Genomic DNA, 25,401 nt, shown 5'->3' with positions numbered 1-25,401 from the left:
CTTTTTCCTGTTTCCTTTGTAGATTAGGATGGGAAAGGCAGGATCTTAAAGGCATTTTTTATATCAGCTGGACTACAGGGCAGTGCAAGCCCCGTCCATCCAGCAATACATCAAAACAATTATCAGGAGCTGCTGCAGGAGCAGAAAACAGCGGCTGGTCGCAGCCAGCAAAACAGGAACAGTGATGGCATCCCCCGACAGGCGAGTAGCATCCCAGCACTCAGTAATAAAGGCATGAAGCAAACCCTAACGAAGCAACCAGTTGAATCCAGCACAGACCAACACCAGCCCCAATCCAGCCAACTACTCCTTTAGTCGGTGTGCTTCATTGGAAACTATTTTTCTCTGCATCTGACTATTGGAAACAGACTGAAAACTTGTCATGGTAATAAATCATAACCAGAGTTTTTATGACTTCAGCAAATGCCACTTCACTCCGGGGGGGCCTCAAAACTCAGAAGTAAACATGAGGAAAAATACAAAATAAAACCACAAAAGCTACGTATAATTAATTAAATACATGGAAAGGCAGCACCAGATAAATTGACTTATTTCAAATAAATGGCAGTCACATTCGCCAGCTAACTAAATATAACCCTTGACAATGTAGAATTTGAAAGCCCCGTAGCTCTGCCAAGACGCTAACACTCAGAATGACTTTTACACAAGTATGGAAAAAAAAAATGTTTAGCATCATTTTGGAAATGGAGTCTGGGTTCATCATACCCTGATTTAATTTCCTTACGAAGATATGCTCTGCAGTTGCTGCGGATTTTACAAAGGAATTTCTTGGCACTGAAGATTTAGTAACACCTGGATAGCAGAGTAGCACCCACAGAAGATTCAATGTTCCTCATACCCAACCAAAAATAAAACACAAACCAATCCATATAGGAGTCCAGATTGGTTGCAAAAACAGAATGAAGTCTGCACACTACTAAAAATCCATTTAAAAGCTTTAAGGAGACAGAACACAAGATGTTTCCTAGGTCTGGTTCCTCTGCACACACGCATATTTTCTCCACACTTGATTTCTGAGAACATTTTCTTCCTCTATTAGACACAAAGAGGAGGTGATTATTCAAACTATTGTTGCAGGTTAGCCAATATAAACCTTCTGGTATAGGTCCCTCCTGTGGCACAACACTTTGTGTACTGCCAGGCACTGAGTATTATCACATTTCCCATCTGGTGCATATCTCTGCTCTGTCACTCATTTAACCTTCTTCTGATTTGGCCTTCCCTCAGTTTCTTTTTTTTTTAATTGCCGAGCAATGAGGGGTCAACCAACATTAGTCAAGGACGTACATCTGCACATCTCCAGTCTGTCATTCTGAATTTAGTAGACTCTAGAATCTAGTAGCCTTCTTCCTTTCTTCCTTTCTTTCTTTCTTCCTTCCTTCCTTCCTTTCTTTCTTTCTTTCTTTCTTTCTTTCTTTCTTTCTTTCTTTCTTTCTTTCTTTCTTTCTTTCTTTCTTTCTTTCTTTCTTTCTTTCTTTCTTTCTTTCTTTCTTTCTTTCTTTCTTTCTTTCTTTCTTTCTTTCTTTCTTTCTTTCTTTCTTTCTTTCTTTCTCTTTCTTTCTTTCTTTCTTTCTTTCTCTCTTTCTTTCTTTCTTTCTCTCTTTCTTTCTTTCTTCCTTTCTTCCTTTCTTCCTTTCATCCTTTCTTCCTTTCTTCCTTTCTTCCTTTCTTTCTTTCTTCTTCCTTTCTCCCTTTCTCTCTTTCTCTCTTTCTCTCTCTCTTTCTTTCTTTCTTTCTTTCTTTCTTTCTTTCTTTCTTTCTTTCTTTCTTTCTTTCTTTCTTTCTTTCTTTCTTTCTTTCTTTCTTTCTTTCTTTCTTTCTTTCTTTCTTTCTTTCTTTCTTTCTTTCTTTCTTTCTTTCTTTCTTTCTTTCTTTCTTTCTTTTATAATGAACATAGATGGAAGAAAATGCTTGTGGGCTGTTGTTGACATCGATTTTTAAATAGATGGATCCGCTACAGTGGAAACCCACTTTTTCAAAAACAATTATCTTGAGTCTGCTGGTCATTTAATATCCTATGGCAATGTGGCTAACTCAAGCATAAGAGCAACCAGCCCAGATATGCAATACTTCATATATATTAAAAGACTGCAGAGTCATGCTGAAGCTGGAAGAGAGGAAAGATCTAGTTATCTGAGTCAGAATTTGACTGGGATATCAACTTCAGCTGGTTCATGTGTTTGTTTGTTTCGGTTCATTCTATCATTCCATTTTTTAAGACATGCAGAATAGCATCTATTCATATATATATGTACATACGTATTCGTTGCTGAAAAGATTCAGCAAACAATTACATAATTTATAATAAGAGTTTAATCTTATATATTTGTTTCTGTTTGGAAGACATTTAAATCACAGTTTGATTATTGCTTCCACTGAAGTTAAAATTAATCAGATTACAAGCTATTGCCAGACTGCAGAGTTTAAAGGATTTCACTGTTCTATCTTGATTTACTCATGCATGTCTGCCAGACCCCTTCTATGGTTTGATACTTACACTTCAAGTAATTAGACACTGAGGGTTCTTGAAAGTGGCTATACTTGTTTTCTGTCATGTGCTCTGTTAACTCTACAGTCTGTTCATCCCCCTGACTACTGAAAGACACAGAAATGGTAGGACTGTCTGTCCTCCTCAGCAGGCAGCAGTAACGTGACAGCAGGATCCCTGGTGCTTGTCCATCCTGTACTATCCAGTCCTCAGCTGAAGATGATGGATCTACAAACAGGAGGATCTTAAATCTCAGCCTACAGCCACAGTTAAAGAGCAGAACTAGAAATAGCCTTCTGTCAACACCAGATCATCAGCAAAAGAAAATGGGCTGAAAGTGAGGGTATCAGTGAGTCAAAAATACAGCACTGACTTACTCCATGTTTTGTTGCACACTGAGTCAATTGAAGCTGTTAACTTCTGGCTGGGTCAATATAGTGAAGCCACAGGCATGTCCTCACTGAGTCTTGTAGCAGTGTTAGCACCCCGTAAGCTACACCTTTCTGCTTTTCTAAAGGTGTCTGGAGAGACTCAGAATAGCTTCCTGCCCATGTGGTTTCTGAAGTGCTTCCCTGGGGATGTTGACTGTATTGGTGGTCAGCTGTTGGTTTGCACACGAAGAACTGAATACCCATCAACATAGCATGCAAGAGTTTTTAAACTATTAAAGCAGGAAAACAAACTGTCTTTGAACATGTAAATATAACGCTAACATTAAACATTGGTTTTCATAACTCTGTTTGTTGAAGGCTAATTTTACGATATGTCAAGTGCTGTGAACTCCTGACACCAGGCTTTCCTCTTTAGATAAGCAGCATGCTTGTCTCAAGGACAGCCCATTCATACATGCTGCAGCGCATGGAGATATGCGAAGAGGAAAAAGAAACAATGCCACTCTGCACTTCTTTAATCAGGTGGATGTGTTAGCAGAAAGCACATATCCTCTTGGAGTGTCTGGCTGCATTATGCTTTTTTGGAAACAAGCCAATGCTTTGTCCTTGACTTGATGTTAATATGTGACAGAAAGAGGCGGTAAAGCACCTTCAGGAATTCTTACTCACGGTAATCAGCTAATGTGAAGCAGAAGGATCATAAATTACAGAGCTTCTTTTCTTAAACAGACCCTGTTTTGCTCCATGGAACATCGCACACCACTGCGGTTAATCACAGCCATTGCTGCCTTGTCCTGGACTTATCCTGGCCCACCTGGAAAGGCCAGCAGGAAAGGCCAGCCAGGCATGAGCATTGTGCTGCAGTCCAGAGGGATCTGTCTTCATACAGTGTGGAAACTGGAGGTGCAGACTTCTGCAGTATGTAGTTAAAAGATGAGCAATACCAGTGTGGAAAGTGTAGAGGAACTGGCCATATTGTAGTGGTGGCTGTAGGGAAACTTTAAGGTGGAAAGGAAAAGTAGCAGCCTGGATATTTTTTTCGCAGTTCTTTCTCTTTCTTGGAACCTGTGCTGAGGAGGTGCCTTGATTTCATGCTTTTTTCTCCTGTTTCTCAAGTTTATTTACATAGTTAGGATGGGTTTTTTTTGCTCAGCATTTTTGTTTTCTTGTCAAAAGTCCTTCAGTGTATACAAAACATACCTTAGTCAAAGTGATGTTTTGCTTTTCACTTCCTTGTGAGTGAAATGAAAAGACATTTTCTACAATGGATCTGTGGAAACCTCGTGTTTTTCTCAAGTGTTAGGAAGGTTCAAGTGATGAAAGAACACAGCAGTCCTTCAAAGCTGCAGTATCAGTACATTGTGAAAGACATCAGCTTGACTAAGGCCAGATGCCTGTACTCTGGATGCTTTGGGAGCCTCCTGTATTTTGCTGAAGTGGGCTCTGTGCAGGTTTTATTGTGACCACTTGTGTGCAGAAGAGAAATTAATTCTTGTTTCTTAATTCTTTGCTGATAAAAGGGACTGACAACTTCAAGACAATTTCAATATTTCAAGAACTTCTTGGAGAACAAAACTATGAGTAGTGAAGAACCAGCATAAGTGAGAAGTAACTAAGCTAGTTATATTCCAATGCCTGTGTGAAAAGGAGAAAACTGCACCCTTGATGTCAGTGCTTTGCAACACAGTTGTTTTCTCCTTTGTTTTTTATTGCTGTTTCTCTTAATTTTTCTTCATACAGTGTGGAAATGGAGATGCTATGATACATCTTGAAGGAAGAAAGGAATCCATTATTTCCCTCTGAAATCATCTCACACTCTTAATGTGATTCTCAAGAAAGCTTTGATTAACTGCGTAACTGAACTTTACACTGACTTCACCCAAGATGTGAGTCCATGCTTAGCTCATTCATTACGCTGCCAAACATTTTCCCCAAAATATGAACTCTCCCTTTTTCTAAGTACTGTATTAAAAAAAAAACCAGCACAGGTCACCTGCCTTCAGCAAGCGCAACTTAGTGAGGAATTGGCTATCTATGTGAGAGAACTACACGTCTCTTCTTAAGAACTTAAAATCTAAGTTATGGACAGAAAAAGGACTTCAGTATTTCATGCTTATGTCAGTGATTCTGAAAATGATTAAATACAGCAAATCTGAGCACAAGTCCAAGCCGTTAAACATCCTCTCTTCATTTTATTTAGCAGAAAAATAATGAACAGGAAGGGAACTGAAAAATATAGGCTTTAATCTGGAATTTTATCTATTGCATATGGTTATTGGGGTGAATACTATACTGTTTAATGCTTACTACTACACCCATGTCCTTTTTTCTCTTCTTTTCTGGTTTTCAGATGTGCTGAGCCCCCCTCGGCCCATCAGTAGTTTCTATGGCAAATTCATGTTTTATGACCAAGAGAAACCTGTTGCACCTTACTTGCTCTTTGCAGCTGAGCAGAAAACTTGAGCCTGATCCAAAGATGCTAGTGGTCAGTGAATCAAGATCAGTCAGTTTTAATGAGTGCAGCTTTCAAGGAATTCATTTCACAAGAGGAAACTGAGCAGGTCATTTTACATTTCTGGCTCATTTTTTAAAAATGTGGGAGGCTTCCTCCATTTCACAGATTTGGCATCTTGTCTGGTTACTTCTCCTTCCTGAAATGAAAACCAGCAATGCAAGCTGCAAGTAAGGGCAAGAACTCTTTTCTCTGTTCCAAGTGTCTGCCATTGCCAACAAATGATTGATCAAAGCTGGGATTTGAATTCTAATCATCTATGCAGTCATGTTGAATGGCTCCCTTCCTCCTTAATGGAGAAGAAAATATGAAAACTATTCATTTTGGAAATCATTCAGATCTCCTTCAAATTGATTAACCTGCATTTTGTAATGCTGCTTTGGCTGGAGCTGCCATCTACTACTGTCTGTAGTATTCAGTTGGAATATACTGTGGATGTATTCATCATGCAAACTTTGGTGTTATTATTTTTTTCAGGATCCCTTTTTTTCATTCCAGACAATTGCCATATTCAACCCACCCAGGTGCCTTATCAGTATGAGGTAAATATGTTTCTAAGGAGCTCATTCACAGCAGGTACCTAGCAGGACCATGTAAGAAGGGCATAAAAAGAGAGCATCCTAAGGAGGGCTATAAAGGGTCTTGAGGACAAGATGTTGCAAGATGTTAAGTTTGAAATGCAGTGTGTCACCAAAGTGGGATTTGGAGTGAAAGACCATCGTTCCTAGTATCCTAACATCCAAGTGGGATTTCCCTGGAGAAGGACCAAATTATGAGGAGGATTTTAAGGAAACTGGATGTCCACGAATCAGTGGGGCCTGCTGGAAGCACCTGCAAGTCATGGAGAAGCTGGTGAATGACATTTATTTCACAGTGACTGAGGGAGGCTCTTGGGGTGCACAATGGTGCCAATACCATCCTTTTTTAAAGTGTTCTCTATGATGGGACAGAGTGTACCATCAGTAAGTTTGCAGATAATACTAACCTGGGAGAAATGGCTGATAGGCTTGCATGCTTCTGGGCAGAAACACCTTGATGGGCTGTAGAAGTGGGTGGAGAGGAACATCAAGGAATTCTAGAAGAGTAAATGCTCATTTTTGCACCTGAGGAAGAGCAGCCAAGGCACCGGCACCGGTTGCGAGCTGACTGGCTGGAAAGCAGCTTTGCTGGGGTTCTGGAGGATAAGAAGCTGGCCAGGAGAGAGTAGTGTGCCCTCACAGCAAAAAAAAGCCAACAGAATCCTTGGTTGCATTAGGAATACCATTGTCTTCAGTGGGCTCAGAAGGTGATCCTTCCCTTTACTCAGATCTTGTAAGACAAATGAGCAGAGTAGTTTTTACGTTTCTTCACTGCATAAACGCTGCTACTTAATCCACATTGCCTCACTGTGAAGGCATAGCATAAAATAGACAACAGACAGTCATATAGCAGGAACCATGTATTGAATTACAAGACTTGATATACAAGGAGCTCTGGAGGAAAAAATGCTGTGTGTTTGGTATTTAAACTTGACTGCAAAAAACAGCAAGGTTAAGTGCGACATTAGAAACAAACTAGATATGGATGCAGTGATCTCAGGTCACAACTGGGAATGATTTCTTAATGAGTATGTTTAATCTCCCACCAGGAGATAAAATGCTCCCTTTGTGGCTCATTCATTCCAAACCTGTCAGTTTTTTCAGCCAGGGATATTATAAGAAGTATGACCAAGACTGTAAGAGTGATTTGTTAGACGGAGAAACAATCAAGAAGATTCCCAGACAGAACCAGGCAATCTGGATACTTCCAACAGAACAAGAAACAAATCAGCATTTTAGAGAAAACATTTTCATGACAGGCATCTCCTGGGGAACACAACAAAAACCTATAAAATTTACCCCACTATCCTACAGAATTGCTGCCAAGGACTAAAACTATTCCCTGCCCTGAGTAGAAGGGAATTTAAAGCAGCCTGTTTATTCAGCATGCTGCTTCTTTCCATTGTTCATTAAACCATGTTATTGTAGAACAAGTGGAATTCAGGAGACGATCTCACTGGTTGATGGTTTGATTGGTGAGAATATTAGACTTCAACTTTATCTCAACAAATAACGGGCTCTCTCTGGAATAGCTGAAACTTTGACAGGAAGGAAGAGACATTAGTGGGAATTTCCCCTAGATAACATCCCTTAGTTTATAGAAATCCTGTTCCATTATAACTAAATATTATACAGACATAAATTTAGAGAGCAACAGCATTTACTGAGCTGAATTTGGAAACACAGTGTTCTCAGCAAGAATCATCAGAATGTTTGTTCTACATACTTCTCCCATATGCTGAAAACAGCAATCACAGATTTGAAGAAATTGAAAGACAAAAACACACAACTTCTATTTTAACAGAATGTTGTCTGCTACAGTTTTATGAAGTAGAGCACATGCTGCACTTCTTCTGCAGAACTCTTCAAAGTCAGTAGTAATACAGCTCCCCTCTTTTGGTTTGAACTATTCTTTAAGATGACTGTATGACTGGGATTCACACCTAATACTCTTTTTTTCTCTGCTCAGCACTATTTTACAGTGTGCAAAGTAGATGAAATTATCAGCAGTTTATAACTATATTACAGGTATTTTAAGCCTCTATTCAACGTGTTTTTTCTAGAAACTGAATTTACGTATGATACTACAACTCGAAACCTGCCGAAGAAAAAACTACACAGAAAATACTTCCTTTATTGGTGAATACCACAAAATCAAAGAGCTCTGCACAAGGTTAAGGGTAGCTGCATTTTGCAAATTTTACCACATGTTCTTATGTTGAAGATGTAATAAGGACATGCCTTAGAAGTTAATCAGTTCTTGAGTGGGAAATGAAAAATTGCAGACAGATCCTTAAAGAACATTTGCTTTTATTTTAAGTCTTTAAAACATGAAACAATTCTGACTTAAGAGGATGCTTGCTGTCCTTAGATGCTTCCTTTATTTTTATAAACTGTATGTAAATAGGGAAGGTTTACTGATATAAAAGATAATTACACATCCACTGTGTAAAGCAGACTGAGGCTTCACATCTGAGACGCAATCCAGCAACAGGCCTCGGTAAAATATTATGGTGACTTCACAGTTACTGTGGAGTATTTCCTTTTTAGTTCTATATGTTTCTAAATCCAGAAGCTTATTTCTGAATATTTTCAAACGTTGCAGAAAGAGCAGAACTATTAAATCCTAAGATTTCTATAAACTTGGAAAAATATTTTTAAGAACATGTATCACAGTAGTGGTGAGCTAATGAGCTCAGAAGTCCATCTTTTTGAGCTGCCTATGCACATCACTCATTGTTGGTCCACTGGGTCAGGAAGGAAGTGCTGGGGTTCAGCTCTTGGTGTTCTGTAAAGCTTCTATGAGTGCTTTGTTGTATTCTGTGACCAGCTTTCTCACGTTCTTCCTTACTGGCTGGTAGTTGCTCTCCTGACTTTTTGTTGCTATGACTGATTTAAAGAATTAAGGAAACGAGCTGCTAGTATAAATATTAGCATAATTAGAGATCGTAAGGGAAACATAATACAGTAAGTTTCCTTCTGCAAAAACTATCAAGAGTTGCAAATGATGGAAAAAATTCTAACTGGATGTAAAGGATTTGCACCAATTTACTAGCTGCCATCTCGTGCCAAATATGATAAGAGATGGCAAGTCAATTTTGTTTTCATATACATAGGCAATAGGATTAATGTGGAAGACTGCCCACTGTTATGCTGCAAACAAAACCATTCCAAGGCACTTGGCTATTAAAAGCCATATGTTTTGGCACTTCAGATCTGTGGGCAGAAAAATCCCTGTGCAAGAAAACAGCAGCCGAAGCAGATGTGCAACTCTGTGTAAGAATCTGCTTGCAAAAGTAGGTAATACATTACAGCATGTTAGGAAGAGCTTTTAATATCCTGCATGTTCTTTTCCTCTTAGTTTCTTTTAAAGCTTTTCTTTTTAAAATGTAATAGGATCAATGTTTTTTGCCTTAAGAAAATATTCCTGCATAGCTTCCTCCACAGAGGGAAAGGGCTGCAATTCTATTTTGCTACTATCAGCAAACTCTTCTGCTGAGTCCTATGACCTGCCAAGGAGTGACCATGTCCATGCAGAGGCGAGCTGCAGCTCATCAGAGAGCTTCACATCACTGAAAAAATAGATCCTTATTTTATGAGCCTAGGAAAGGTCTGTATACATTTACCTACTCCTATCTCAAAGAGCAGCAGGATGCCCAGAGATCAAAGATACCTGTAATCATAAGGTAGCTAATCTTCTGCAGGAACCTGAAAAGCCAAAGCCATTAGCGTTTGGTCTTCACTGCTGAGTAAAAAGAACAGTCTAAGCCAATCTGAACCACCTATTATCAGCTGTTTCACATGTAAAAAGGAATTTATTTTTTCACTCAAATTAAGTCATTCTGCTGGCCTTCAAATGCTATTATTAAAGAAATGCATTTTTTCCATATAATATTTTTAAAGAATTTAAAATGCAAAATATAAAGATATATAATAAATTCACCATATATAAAGAATACATTTTTGTCCAAGAACTACTAAGTCTTTCTCTAAGAATTAGAGTACTCATCAGATACAAGAATCAGATATAAGAAATAGGATATCTGATATATGAAAAAACAAGACTAAATACAGATCCTAAATTGCTTTTTTGTTGTTGGTGGTGTCCTGACGGCTAGACTACTATATAATTGTCTGAAATACATTATTTTGATATTTTCTCTGGTGTTTAGCAATATCCATTTCCAAAAACACAGTGCTATCTTCTGAAAGTCACTTACAGCAAATAACGCTTTACTGGAGTTTTGGAGTACTGGATGGAAAGGGTTAGTCAGAAACAGAGGAACACACCTCTAATTAGCACCATGCAGTGAGGAGGAGCGCTGTAGTTCTCCCACTTGAATCCATTTTGCAGCTACATCATCTCTTTGTCACACTGTATCACTATTTTACCTCCCATTGAACATTTCCTCTTTTATAATAAGAAATATTTACAATGTGTGAAATCTGTTGTTTACATTTTATCATTTACCATGCCACATAAGTTTTAAAACAATAATATGCTTGACGCATGAATTCAGACTGCACAGATATAAAAATGATCTTTGTAAGAAACCTGGTGGCAAAACTGACCCCACAGGAAAAAGGTGAGTCTGCAAGATAAATCTTGAAATTTAGGACACGTTAAAGTTTCAGGCCACACATACAAGTTTTGCTACATATAATAGCTGCCATAAAACCAGATATTTGCAAATCACAGCCCTTCCCTCCCTTCTCTGTCTTCTGCACCCCATTCCGTCCTGCCTTACTTTGCTGGAGGAAACAGACTTCTTCCTCAATTAATACAATGTGAGAATTTCACTGCATTTCTTAAATAAAAGGATACATTCCTTCATCATAAAGTTATTTTGCTCTAGGTGCTGCCACTTCCTCTCCAAGTTCATAAGCTGAAAACAACAAAAAAAAAGGAGCCAAAAATGAAAATAATTACACACCTACCTTGTACAAAGAATCAGGCAAAAAAGCTTCAGTACTTTGCAGTCTACTACCTGATAAGATCAAGGCTACTTCACAAAAAATGAAAACCAAACCAACCAAACAAACCCAACGGCAAAACGATTTTTAAGCTCCCAATGATTGATCTGTACATAATTTAGCACCTCAGACATTTATTTTTTGCTATTTATGTGGAAACATTCCATAGAGATTCAATAGTACCTGGGGAAAAAAAAAAAAACAAACAGAGAACTTGAGATTCTAGTTATGCAGGTAAATGTAAGTCTGAGGTAAAAAGATGAGCACTACAGACAGATATTAATTCTCATACTTTGCATCATTAAAATGATCTCTTTTTAAAATCAGTAAGATCTAAAATCACCAAAGATACAATGTTTCCTGACACTGTCTTGGACTTTGAGCTACAGGGAAGAAACTTCCTTTCTTCCATAGTTAAGTTTCCTGTCTGATGCCAGAAGCTGTGATAAGAACAGATCTGCAGGGGAAAGATTGCAGGAGTGTGGGTTAACTGCTGGCACTTCTTCAATACGTTCAGCATCAACAGGAAGCTAATGTGGACATTATATCGATGGCTGCTTCCTTACAATGCGATTTTATAATATTTGTTTTTCTGATGCTACTGTTCAAGATTCTGCATTTCAAGATAGGAGATGTTATTTCTAAACACAAAAAGCGAAAATCTTTCTCAGACTCAATTTCCACTTCAGTGGAAACTACAGCAAGAGCTTAGGAAACTACTGCTACATTTTACTTCAAAGCTTATTCTGAAGCTAGAGGATCTGAAACAGTTCCTATCTTACTCAAATTTCATAGTGAAGAACTGGAATCTAGCGCCCCGGTTCACAGCGCTCAGGGCAGACATTTATTTGCATGGTATTTCTGACTAACAGTCTTTACTGCATCTTTATAGCTGTACCCACCTACAACACAGCTAGGAACAGAGACTAGTTTAAAATACTGAGAGATACACATTAAAGAAAATATTCAGTGCATCTTAGTACCAATTCCTTGAAGGTCAGAACTTAACACTGCTTGCAAAATTACCCCAAGCCTCAAAATATGTAAATGCTAACTGTGCTTCTAAATACTTGGTGCATATCAACTAATCAGCTGCTTCCAGTTTATACCTTTGTCCTTGTGACTTTCACATGTATGACATAAAAAGCGAAGAAACAAATCCATTTTGCACAGAAATAGAATGGCTGCAGCCTAACAAACTGCAAAAATAATGTACAATTACCATTGTATATATTTTTTGGCATCACTCTTCAAAAAGTATCTTAAACCTATCAAGTGTTTAAAATCCGATTCTAGTATTAAAAACATGATGTTCTGAAGTTTTGCAGATGTTGGAGATTGGTATCATCACCACAATAATCACATGCTGTATGTGTAATGTGCATCTTCTTGATTGGAGCCACCTTCATGTCTTCACTTGTTTGATCCATAAAGTTTTTACTTACTCACTTAGAACTTAATAAGTTCTCAATAACCTAAACAATAAAACTGAGTGAAAAAGAAAATAAACAAATCCCATTCTCCAGATTATTTTATTTTGAGGTCATCCATTTCCTTTCTGTGCATCTACACCTGTATGGCAGTAAATTTCTTTTGTCAAAATGACAAGAATTAATGAGAGCTTATAATGGAAGAGTGAAAGCTGCTCACAAGTTTGAAAACAGCTTCCTTCTTGACTCACTTCTGAAATGTACACATACACTGAAGTTGCTTGGGCTTAAGGAAGCCCTAACAAACCCTATAAGCTCAGCCAAGAGCACAAGGACTACAAAAAGAAAAATAGCAGTATAGGCTGCAAAGAAAAAACTTATCAGCAGCAGAACTTCAGAAAGGAAAGCGATCTGATCTAACTAATGAGAATTTTTTTTTTTCTTTTTTTCTTTTTACTTTCTTCCTAAATGAGTTCTCAAAACTTTGCAAACAGTGGGAGCGGGAGAGTTCTGAGCAAAACTGATGGCAACACTTAAATAAAGTATTCAAAATTTTTAAGCTTTAAAAGACTCATCCTTAGTAATTTTGAAATCCAAAGCTTACAATAAACTTACTGCTACAGTATTAATTTCTGTTTAAAATTGGAAAATTTGGCTATGCATTTGCAGTGCATGCTTCAAATTCTTCCTGAGAAGGAATAAATTGATTAAGTTCATATAATGCCTCATGTGTACGAGGAAATGAATCTGGGATAGAAACAACAGAAGTGATGATCCGTAGCTTGAGCTGTACCTGAGAATAGGTCTCATTCTCCTGCAGCTCTCTTTTTAGGGTCTCATATTCTGCATTCAAGGTTTCCATTATTTTCTTGAAACCATGGCTAAGTTTTGTTAATTTTTCCTTCTCCTCCTGCAGTCTCTAGTTGAAAAAGAAATACAAACAGATGAATGGGTGAATTCATTTGCTCTAGGCTAGAGACAAATTATTTTCATTCAACTTTCCAGATGGTAACTCCTCCTTCTAGAACTCCTAAAGAAGTCATATTACTTTTCTGTAAACAATGTATGCCCTATCACAGTGATAACATTTAACAGTTATGAACAAGTTGTAAGTCCAGACAGTACTGTATCTGGACAAGTATGAATCCAACCTTAAGAATTTGTAGGAAATTTATCCTATTTCCAGTGAAATAGGAACTGCTCCACACGGAGTTTGTTTCCAAGCAAATTATGGACAACAGTTATTTTCTTTCTTTGTGCGAGTTTTGTTTAGATTGCTAAATCCAAGCTTACAGGTAGTCATAAGTTACAGCAGAGAAGATCAGAAGAACCAGTAAAATAAAAGGGAAGTTCTGTGGGAAGGAAGTTATCAGAAGGTATCCAGCTCATAGCCTGCCACACGTACCTCATTAGTAAGTGTGGATTACAGTTTTCTAAGTGCCTGTAAACAAAGAATCCCCATGTATTCTGTATAATTCCAAGCTTCACTCCTATTATTACCTTTTTCTTCTCTTCTCCTGATGCTTTCAGAGCTGGCAGATCTTTATAAACCTCCAAATCTGCTGTGGTTTTTTCAATTCTCTCTTTAAGTGAAGCCAGTTCATCAGTCATCTTGCCCTCCAGAAGTTCCATCTTCTGCAGGTCCATTTGCAGCTTCTGACTTTCTGTAACACCAAATGCACAATCACTAGTGACTTTTGTTGAGCAATAAAATAGGTCCTGCATATCTCCCTGATTTTGACATGCATGGAAACGTTAATGTGAATGAAAGCACAAAGTTCAATCTTCACATTCATCCTGAGCTCCAAACTAATAAATTATTGCATCATATTCCATAAGTGAAGAACAATGGAAATACAGTGATTTTCTGTATCACAGTGTGGTATTTCTATTTTAAAGTTGCTTATAGCATCTGTCAATTTAAAGTTTAAAGCAGTGGGAATACCTTACCAAAAGCTGACTACAATAATGCGATTTTAAAGATCTGTTTATATTAGTTTTTTAGCCTGGTATTGCTTTTTTGTTTGTTTCTATATGGTAAGCCTTCCTTTTATGAGATGAAATTGCCAGTTTTTTCTTTGAACATTGACTCAGCAAAGGAAAATTCTTCCATATCTCCACAGAAACCAGAATTGCCACAGCTTACAAACTGAGCATGTGAGATAATACACAGCATTTACTTCTGACGGTTAGAAAGGAACAATACAGGTAATGAACAAAGTTAGGAGTATAGAAGGACTAGATAGGGGTAGATGTGTTTTTGGACAGCTGTCTGCCTTCTCATTCTTGAGTCTTTCTTATAGTCTTGAAAGTTTAAAAACATGGATATGCAGTCTTACATGACAGGGCTGTGCCTCACTCAGAATATCAATAATGCAGATCTTTCTGAATTCTAAAGCATTGGGCAAAGTGAGCTACTGGAAGAGATGAGAACTCCTGGCATAGGCTGAGCATCATGCTCCACATTCAGGTTTGTGCTGATTCACTAGGAAAAGAGTAGGAATATTTTTTTCCCAACTTAACCAAGGCAATAGAGATCACTACAGCACAAGGAAGTGGAAACGCACGTGTGAAAGAGGAAGAGCTCACTTTTCCAGGAACTCTGGGTATGTTTTCCTTAGCAGAATTATTTGGGAAAATCTTACCTCATCAAAACCTTAATGAAACAAGATTTTGGTATGTATTTCTTCTCCTCTGTAGTTACGCCATATATGCATTTCTTTAGAGTGAAATACTGGATTCAAAATTTTTTTGCTCACAGTAATAATTAAATAATTTGAAAACAAAAACAAACAAAAAAATAAACCACAAAAAAATAACGCAAGCCAAAATTTTTACGTTGAACATGCAAATACCCAGAGGAACCTAAATAAGGTAAAACTGAAAGGGTCCCTTATATGCAAAAGGCATTTACATAAATTCTAAAAAGTTCCATTCTGGCAAAAAGGAGGATTTAAAAATAAAGGGTTGGAACTTCTTTGGTTGTCTTTGATTCAATGTTTATGCATCCTTCCAACTTAAGAAAACACTTTCTAGAATATTTTGTAACTGTCTATACTTGGTGGTGGCTGGTACTGGTCAGTGCGAGACCCCAAACCCAAACTGAACAGACCACCACACTTTTTCTCGTTTCTATGGCACTGGAGGTTTTAAAACAAACAAATACTTATGAACCTCTATAAACCAGAGTTTTAGCATTAAAACCACCAAAAAATAAAAGTATATAAAGAATTCAAATTAGAGGGAAATAGCTGCAAAATATCTTTAGATTTTAAATACTTACTCAGACCTAATCACAACACTTTCACTTTTAACACAGTTGCACTAATATTAACATTTTATTACTTTAGAATTGTTGACTTAATGGAATTTATTTTACAATTAAAGAGTAATAACATCACATGTGCCAAAAAGCCTTGAAGGACTTTCAGACTGTTCAGTCTGTGTACTGACAAATGTAGGGCGATGCAGCAATGGGCTACACTGACCCACTCACAGTTTTTGAGGAAAGGCGAGAAAGTGGAGAGGGCAAATTTTATTCTTATCTAGCAGCAGCCTCAGTGAAAACAAAACAAAACACCAAACTTAAAAAAACTCAAAACTTCTCTCGGCGAAGTGACAGGAAGAGGATGCAGCCCAGTTCCTTCTGATACGCCATGCAGTTGCAGCATCTTGCAGGCTGTGTGTACACAGAAGCAAACCCTGAGACCAAACTACGGTGACCAAGGGAAATGATTTTGGGAAACTATGCCATCAGCACTTTTGTTTACTCTTCATGGTTTCCTTTCTTGCTTTTTTTTTTTTTTTTAATTACTCTGCTGATGCACCTTTTATATATTTGCTATGGCACGAAAATCCGGGTTTTAATAACAACAAAATAATCCTGAAGATGACTGTGCTATAACCTACAACTCAGGGGCTAATAGGAACTGAAGCTATGCAAACTGAACAGTCACTATATTTTTTACAGAATCTGAAGTTGCTTATTATAGCGTCTGTGACTGCTTGCATTCAGAACTTTACTTGTAAGTTTAAATTATCTGCTGAAAATTATATACTGTAGCTTTCTTTGCTCCCCTCACATAGAATGAACCATGTTCTTCCATTTCTTCTACACTGCTTGTGTTTCCTTATACTGTAAAATATAAGAATTGCTGCTCACGTGAAAGAACAAAATCTTATTAGAAGCTGTGATGTCTGGATCGGTTTTTAAAACTAAGTTAGAGCCACAGAGTGCATATTTGCAGGCAAGTGAATGCTAAATGTACAAACGGACAACAGAATAATCAATTTATGTAATATTTTTTGTGTAACAAATTTACAAATATCTGCTTTGCAGTAACAGCACAGGCTCCCATTTTGAAAATTTCTAACAAGTACAGCATGTAATAGCCTTCTAACAAAAAGATTTATGGTTCTTCATTCCTTCCCCTTCCTTTCAGCCAAACAAATAAGGAAAAGCTTGCTGAACCAATAATGATATTGGCAAGGCTTAGAATTACGAGAACAATTCCACTCTAAACTGTATTAATAAAGAGCTAAATAGATACCTGATGCAGATATTAAAGAAAAGCACCGTCTGCTTTTTGAAACTACAAGCACGGTCCTAAAATTTAAGTGTTTGAGTATTTCCAAAATGAAGTAAAAAATTAATATTCACTTAGCAAAATCAAAGCCTGAGAATGTGAATTTGTGGTATTCACCATTGCTGTCAGTTAATTCTCCCCTGGGACAGACCCTGTTAGAAAACCACAGTCTGTGTCTAAGTTCTACTAAGAACTACATTTACAAATATTTTTGATTGTGAATATAAGATTGTGAAGAAAGTTATTTCAAGGTGTATGTTAATAAAATCAGACTTCTAGCTTACAGAACTTTATACATATACATTAAAATGTTCAAAATACACTTGAGCAAACAAGCTGATAATTTACAGACAAGAATAAACAAAATACTTTTGAGAAATATAAATAACTTGTTACTCACATGAGTTTAAATTACAGTGCTTCACAAGATTTATAGATCACTGATCTTACAATTATTAATATAACAACTTAGGTCATTTTTAGTTTTTAAAGGAATGAATTTGAAAATCCATTACTGATCTCACCTGTAATCAGATACTTAGCAGTGTTCTGTGACTTCTGCATTTCAGTTGATTTGAAAGTGAGATCTTCCTGCATAATCTTCAACTCTTGATTGGTAACAGATGAAATTTGTTTCATGTGGTTCACATTCTGTGTGCATTACCAACAACAAAAATACACTTTATCTTTGAATCTACAAATGTTAATTGGGCAATTGAAAGCCTCCTCTGTCTATTAATTGGCCTTTCTACTACAGAGACTGAAACAGTGGAACGATTTAAATGTAATGAATTTTCATTCGGTCAGTTTTCAGTAAAAGATGTAGTGCTAGATCAATGAAGATTATACAAAAGTTTATCTTTCTAGTTTTAAGAATACATGTGTTGCCATATCAACCTATTCTAAAGCATGTGTTACAGCCTAACATATTCCTTACAGTGTACTAAACTGAAACAAGAGAATTAAAGTGTTGATGTAATCAAAGTATTACTCAGCTGAAATATTTCTGTAACAACAACAAAAATCTACAGGAACCAAAAATGTTAACAGGAAAAGTGTTTTGAAAATGCAAAGAAAGGCAGATGGTAAGGGGGAGCATTTTTCAAAGTACTTACACAAAATATTACATAGCAGGGCATATCAGACATAATTAAATACATCAGAGAGACAACAGGAATACTACCAGTTTTACTGGTTAGTGGTGACAAAGCATCTCTGAACTTAGTATATTCATAGACTTTAGATAAACAAAATACTGCAGCAGTTCTAGTCTGAAAAGTTTATAATGAGTAGAATAACATTCATTACAGCACATACAGTGCTTACATTTACACTTGTTTTTCTGGTCACAAATATTCAAAAGTTGTTTCCCAGAAATAAAGAGAAATTAAATACATATTTGTAGTGCCACTCTGTGTGGTAGTTTGTCTTGTTTGGTCATTGTAAGAGATTATTATGTAGATACTTACTGGGAAAAAAATATTTAAATACATCACCTTGCTTTATCCATTCATTCTACTGTTCCATGTTTCTAAACACCTATTTCAGACAGGAAGAGGGAAATGCGCTTACCCTACTTGAGTGCTCCAGGAGTGCAATAATACTGGCTTCTATTTGGGCCTTTCGCTCCAGTTCCTGATTCTTCACCTCTTCAAAAGTTTCAAGAAAATCTACATATCAACAAAGATGATAAAGAAGGCCGCTGTTTACAGGGATACATCATAAGACCTTGTAGTTCTCTCTTGAAGCTTTATATTAAATTGACATGATGCATATGACAGGCTACTTTGATATTAGCACTCTACTAAAAAAAGCAGGCGGTACAGTCTTTGAAACTTGTCAAGGGGTTGGAATGAAAAACAGCCATTTTTCTCCCTATACACATATTTGCCTAATGATATCATGTCACCATTAGGTTTAAGCTGAGGGTTTCCATTCCAGAGGACAGGACTTTCATCACTATCACTTTTGATACTTTTTTGAATGTCCAGTGCAGCACTTGCTGGTCTTCATTTTTCTGAAAACAACCAAAATAGGCAAGCTACTAAAGGTAACAGGCAACTTTTCTGTCTCCAATGGCTTGGACTAAATAACAAACTCTGATAAAGGCATGAGTCTACTATCCATCTGGCATCAACATTTTCTTGTTGTTTACTGTCCTTTTTTTACTTCTCAGTCTTCTATGGTCATTCTTGTAAGTGTGCACATGAATCTGACAAGACAGCTGTAATGTGTTCCTATGATGTTTGATGAAAAGCTTTGAAAGATGCTCTGAGTATTTGTGAACGTGTTGCAAGCCTTAAGATATCAATTACCTTGTCCTGAGACAGACTACAAGCTTCTATGCAAAGACCAGGAGATAGCTTTTCTTCAGCTCTAATTTTATTGTTAACAATACAATAAAGCTTGTATTTTAATGGTACTACGCCTATCTGATGTATATTAGATAACTTACTGTCCATGCTTTCTTCTTTCTTCTTCAGCTCCTTATATTTCCAGTTTTCCTCACCTACAAGAGATGTAACATCGAATTAATGTTTTATCATCTCAGTCCTGGATCCCTTTAGGTAGGAAAAAATGTCAATTAAAAAAAAATAATAATCATAATATGTAAAAATAGAAAATTCATTCGATGTCATTTAGTATTGTCACATCAAGTGGTTAAAAATACATACATTAATATTAAAAAAGAGAATTAGCTTAATAAACCAGTCTCTATGCAGTTTTAAAAATCTTTTGGAAATGAGAATTTTTAATAAATAAGAGTAGGATAGGTGCTTGGCTTGAAAGAGGAAGGTGGCAGGGTTTTTCTGAAGTAAGGTGAATTTCAATAATAGAAAAAAGTGCTTTCCTGTCCTTGGGTACTACCATAACTTGTTAAACTTTTTGCAGCTTTGTTTAACATACTGACCATTTCACTGACACTGTCTTGTATTAAAATGGACTTTCTTTAGGACATGTAGCCTTTAAGCTACAGTGTGACAATCTCAGGGAAAAATAAGCAGGGAAACTCTACAGGCAATAGGATAGGAGAATAAAATGCACAGAAATTTTTCTACAGTTACGTTTAAAAGATCTTTTCCAACAGATCTTCACTGTCCATTAGGCGCAAAGAATACAATACAATAGAAAATTCAGTCTGTCCTTTCAGTCTAGCAATTGACTTGAGGTGTAGTACTCCTGAGCTGGAGAAGACTAAGAGGGGATCTCATCACTGCTCATAAATACCTAAAGTGCAGGAGTCAAGTAGATGGGGCCAGGCTCTTTTCAGTGTTGTACAACAGGACAAGGAGCAATAGGCAAGAACTGGAATACAGCAAGTTGCATACAAACACGAGGATGAATTTCTTTACTGACAGAGTGACAGAGCACTGGAACAGGCTGCCCAAAGAGGTTGTGCAGTTTCCTTCTCTGGAAATATTCAAGATACACCTGGACACTCTCCTGGTCAACCTCCTGCAGGAATGTACTTTAGCAGAGGGCTTGGATTGATCTCCAGCATCCCCTTCCAACCCCTACAGTTCTGTGATGCTGTAAAGAATACTAGTAAAATGGAAGACCCGTGTTTTGAAATATGCAATTTAAATACTGAGCCAGAAATTGATCTGGGGGGAAGAGGGAGGTCAGGAATTTCAAGGACAAAGAAGAAGACAAGAGAGAATCTGAAGTGCATTAATGCATAAAAGAATTATTAGCTCTGCTACCAACTTACGAATGCATTGGTTATTCTTTTTGTTGCCATGCACACCATTCACTATACACAATTACATGTTATAAATTTCCATAAATTTGCTATAGGCAAACAATCCTTCAGCTGAAACGAAGTTTAAAACAAAAGATAAAAACCAGAAGAATACAACTCATTACATATAAACAGCGTATAAACAGGAGGGAGAATGGCTGTTTACAAGGGTGGATAGCAACAGGACATAGAGGAATGGTTTTAAACTAAGACAGAGGAAGTTCAAGTTAGATATTAGGAGGAAGTTTTTCACACAGAGGGTGGTGAGGCCCTGGAACAGGTTGCCCAAGGAGGCTGTGGATGCCCCATCCCTGGAGGCATTCAAGGCCAGGCTGGATGTGGCTCTGGGCAGCCTGGGCTGCTGGTTGGTGACCCTGCACATAGCAGGGGGGTTGGAACTAGATGAGCATTGTGGTCCTTTTCAATCCTGGCCATTCCATGATATGATTACTAACACAGTGTCAGCACAGCCAGACTGTATAGTATGAACATGTCAGGAGCAGTCTCAAACATTAGGACAGCCAAATGCTGTCTGAAAACAAATGCTTTCCCACTCAAACATACTGCCCCTTTCATAGACATACAAGACATTGGACTATCCCTTATCTATTACACTGAAGTATATAAAAGCTGCAGCTACTTGCAGGTTGCAACTGGTGTGCTTTAAACTGAGAATCAAAGTACTATAGAATCGTTATCTAACATCAGAAGGTCCAGCCATCAACCCATCAGCACCATGCCCACTAAAACACCATTCCTTTCATGGAGCCCGATCTGGAGACGTTCAGCCCCATTGGGGTGATACCAACATTCCTCTGTCTTAAGTTCACCTAGCTTAGATCTTCACTTGCTATTTGGGCTTTTATTAGCAGAAAATCACCTGTTTCAGAAGCCAGCAGTAAAGCTAAGCCTTTTCTTGTCCTCACATACAGGCCTGAATGAAATGTATGGGCTGCAGTGCCTTCAGCTGAATGACCCTTTCTACATTACTTTTTAAGCACATCTGTTATTTTTAGAAAGACAGACTTATTTCTCCAATAATATACTGACAAACTGTTACTCAAAAAATTCTTTCAAGTAAGATCACAAGGTAGCTTTCTTCTTCATATCCTGACTGTTACTTAAGATGTTGATGGAGAGCAAGTGCTTTCTCCTACATGTGCTTTAAATCCTGTTTTCCAACAGAAATTTTTTTTTCTGGAAAGGTGAAGGAAGTACAGATTAGTAATGAATAACTCACAATATGTGAATCTAACTATAAATTGTGAAAAATAATTCAATTCTAACCTTCTGCACTTCTCCAAAGAAATAAAAACAAAACCAAAGAGAGTTGCACAAGAGAAGGGAGAAAAAAAAGAAACCATAAGAGCAGGATTGTAAAATAGAATGTGGAAACAGAAATGTTAATAATACACTCTATAAATTATTTACAAAAAATAATGAAATATCTGGAAAACTATGAAATACTTTGTAAGCAAAAGATGGTAGACATATCCAACACTTGTTTACACTCAATTGTAGAAATACTTACTCACTTTGAAGAAATTCATTGTTAAAATTCATAATGATTGCTAATGAAAATTCATAAAGTAAAAAAATTCCCAAACACATTAATTTATCAGTTCTATAGAGGCTAAAGAATTTGTTAAGAATGTTCTTCAAAATATATGCACATGTTTTTATAACATCTATATAAACAGAATTGTCTATAATTAGGTTTCCTATGGAATTTCCATTTTATAGAGCATCTTCCACAGCTGTTTAAAGTCTAAGCAATTTCTTTAACAACTATAACTTTCAGTGCTACTACAAATCCAGATCTAACATAGCCTGTTACACTACAGCAGTTGCTTGCTGGAGATAAGCTTCGCAGCTAACAGTTTTCAGGCAACTCGCAAGCTCTCCCTGCTGACATCAGCGTTAGATATCAGATAAAAGAATAGCTGAGTTCTGGCTGCTTTGCATATTAGCATCGGTTCAAACCTTCTCAGTTCCACGTTCACTGATAAAAAATTGGACAGAAAGCCAGACAGCTGTACTACTATCAATTCGATAGTTTTACCAATCAAACAAACTTGATGAATGCTCCTATCATCGTGTTGTCATTTCTTGCTTTCTCAGCTTCTCATTTTTCAGCTTCTCTGAAAAGAGGAGTCTGCAGCTCTAGACACCAGCCCGTGTTCTGACGGTGAACAATGAATGTGCGCATGAGCACAGAAGTTTCAAGTATGTATGTCATGACATGGTATATTTTCCAGATGTAGGTCTGTGTCACCTAACATCACTGTGAAGTGATCCTACCTTGATGCTTCTCCAAATCCATGTCAAGTTGTTGAATAACCTTTTTAAAATGGCTTGTTTTCTTTCTTACTTCTGCCAGCCTAATAAGCAGATAACGAAATCCAAAGTTAAAACTACTTTGTAAATTACCTTTTTTTTTGTAAGATAGAGAGAAGTATTAGAATCAAACCAGCAAAACATAGCTTCACAAAGGCAAAACAATATTAGAATTACATATACCTTTTATAATAATAGTAATGTGGCTAGTCTACATTAGGTGTCAGAACTATTACTCTTTTTAATTGAAATCTTTTTGTGAGTCATCAGTAGCTTTTCTCTTACTCAACTGGCCCCTCTGCTGGCCAGTTTTGCAAGAGATGCAACTGATGTGAGATGCAGTGTAATTAGCAAGAGATGCAATGTAATTAGCAAGCTACAACAAAATTACCTTTTAAAATGTAAAAATCATCAATGTGATCACTAACATCTTCTAAGAAATTGCCAAATTAAACACTGTATGAGATAATCAGTCAAAATGAGAAAGAAAGCTACCTCATTTTTTTGTGAGTTCCCACATACAATTCTCTGTTAGTATATATTATGAAGAATTCTGTTAAATAACTTATTAACCAATCTGTTAAAAAACTGTTTAAATATATAAATAAATTATTAAATAAATAAATTCTGTTAAATAACTTATTAACCAATCAAAATTAAAAATTAACCAATGATTAAAATCAGTAATACCGCTTAGAAGAATTTCAAATTGTTTCTAGGACAGTTAAAGTATCATGTCAAATCTTCTGTGAATAAAAAAAATAAAATCGTAAGGCTCAAAATGACAAAAAACTATCAACCAGAGCTTATGGCAAACCATCAACAAGATGTAGTATCCAAAAACCAAGAAGCAATGCCTGGTTACTCCTCAGAATTGAAATCTGTGTAAACAACTTTGTAACTCTGAAGTCTTAAGAGAGCATAACAAAAAAATAAGGGTGTCTACAATGGATAACTCATTAGGGATGAATGTGTTTTACAACCTTAAAGAAGTTTACATCAGTTTTATTAAGAACTTACTGTTCTTAAGGCATGTTTGTAATAATAAAAAATATTCTATGCAGACCTAAACTGTTGATCACTACAAAAATTATTTAGCTGAAGCAGAATATATACTGTTCCCTGGGGAAGGTTAAGACGTGTAGAGGTTGCAGCATGTGATGAATATGTGATGGATTCAATTATTTCTCATTAGGCGCTAAATGAAATGTATAGCAACAAAAAAATGGGATTACTTACTGTCTTTCCATGCTTGCTATTTCTTGATTTTCTTCTTTAACCTGTAAAAAAGTACAACTTTGGAAGATGAAGTAAAATCTACAGATGAAGAAAGGAAAAATCTATAAAATTATTTCGTTATTCATTACAGCAGAGAATAGATTCGGCCTATGAAACCTTGCTGCCACATTATTCAGCAACGGTTCTTCACTGAATAAAAGAGGAATAATCTATGCTTGATTTCTTCCAAGTGCTCCTTCGCTTTCTGAATACTCTCTTAACTATGTGATATACTCATTAGTAATGTTCAATATAACAACCCATGAAAGGCTATATAATGCAGTGAAGTTCCTTGTAAAGTAACAAACTTTTCTTTGACTAGTACATCTGTAAGCCATCTCAAAATGATACTGTGTGGAGTTATGCTATAGTATGGTTCGATAGGATCAGCTTTCATCATAACAAAAGAATGATGAACTGGAAAAAGTCGAACAGATGAAAAGTTGACTGTGCTAATTTTGTTTTAGCCAAACCTGAAACATCTCTTCATCCCTTCATGTATATAATCACATGGTTTGTGCTAGTTAAAGAGCAAATAACGGCAATACTCAAAGAGAAGTGTGTTCAAATATTCTCATTCCTTAATACACTGATTGACTCAGAGATTCCACTAAATCATATGATTTTATGTTCTTGCCTGCTTTAGTAATCTCTCCCTTTCCTCCTGTGGAGATTCCATGTTCTTGTCCTCAGCAATCATTTGATTCCGATGTTCTTCAAGCTCACTGAGCTTTTCACACAGCTGCACTGCCTCCAGTTTCACCTGGGAGTGTGCTATTTCCTGTTAGGAAAAACAAAGCACCTACTAGCAACTTCCAGACTGCAAAAGAACATTGCAGAAATTATGCTCTAATTGAACAGCACTGCTCATCGTCTCTACATAGAAAGTGAAACTTGATTGTTACAAATAGTACAGAAGTAGTATAAAGAATGTACTTTATAATCTAGAATCAACATTGCATTTTTTTGAGTGGAATATACCAGTCAGCATTTCTTGCTCTGAGGGTTCATCCCCAGGCCAACATTCTGAGTAGGCTTACTGCTATTTTATAATTTCTAAGGG

At 36.7% G+C, this 25,401-nt stretch overlaps 1 protein-coding gene across 1 annotated transcript in view; it reads right to left on the bottom strand.

Moving 5' to 3' along the window:
* Positions 1-8,284: 8,284 nt before the first annotated feature.
* IFT74 (intraflagellar transport 74) overlaps positions 8,285-25,401 on the bottom strand; it is a 32,313-nt gene continuing 15,196 nt past the window's right edge. Inside the window, exons 11-20 of the mRNA XM_052700882.1 lie at positions 24,976-25,119; positions 24,300-24,340; positions 23,025-23,104; positions 19,437-19,490; positions 18,554-18,651; positions 17,506-17,632; positions 13,896-14,059; positions 13,189-13,314; positions 10,817-10,877; positions 8,285-8,880 (exon numbers count right to left, since the gene is read on the bottom strand). Of these exons, the coding sequence (XP_052556842.1) occupies positions 8,765-8,880; positions 10,817-10,877; positions 13,189-13,314; positions 13,896-14,059; positions 17,506-17,632; positions 18,554-18,651; positions 19,437-19,490; positions 23,025-23,104; positions 24,300-24,340; positions 24,976-25,119 (1,011 nt within the window). The 3' untranslated portion in view covers positions 8,285-8,764. The remainder of the gene's footprint in view (positions 8,881-10,816; positions 10,878-13,188; positions 13,315-13,895; positions 14,060-17,505; positions 17,633-18,553; positions 18,652-19,436; positions 19,491-23,024; positions 23,105-24,299; positions 24,341-24,975; positions 25,120-25,401) is intronic.

The sequence above is a fragment of the Tympanuchus pallidicinctus genome, unplaced genomic scaffold (genome assembly GCF_026119805.1).
Source record: "Tympanuchus pallidicinctus isolate F22 unplaced genomic scaffold, pur_lepc_1.0 scaffold4, whole genome shotgun sequence".
Classification (NCBI taxonomy): domain Eukaryota; kingdom Metazoa; phylum Chordata; class Aves; order Galliformes; family Phasianidae; genus Tympanuchus; species Tympanuchus pallidicinctus.
The sequence above is the reverse complement of the archived record's forward strand: the minus strand, read 5'-3'. Positions and strand labels throughout refer to the sequence as shown.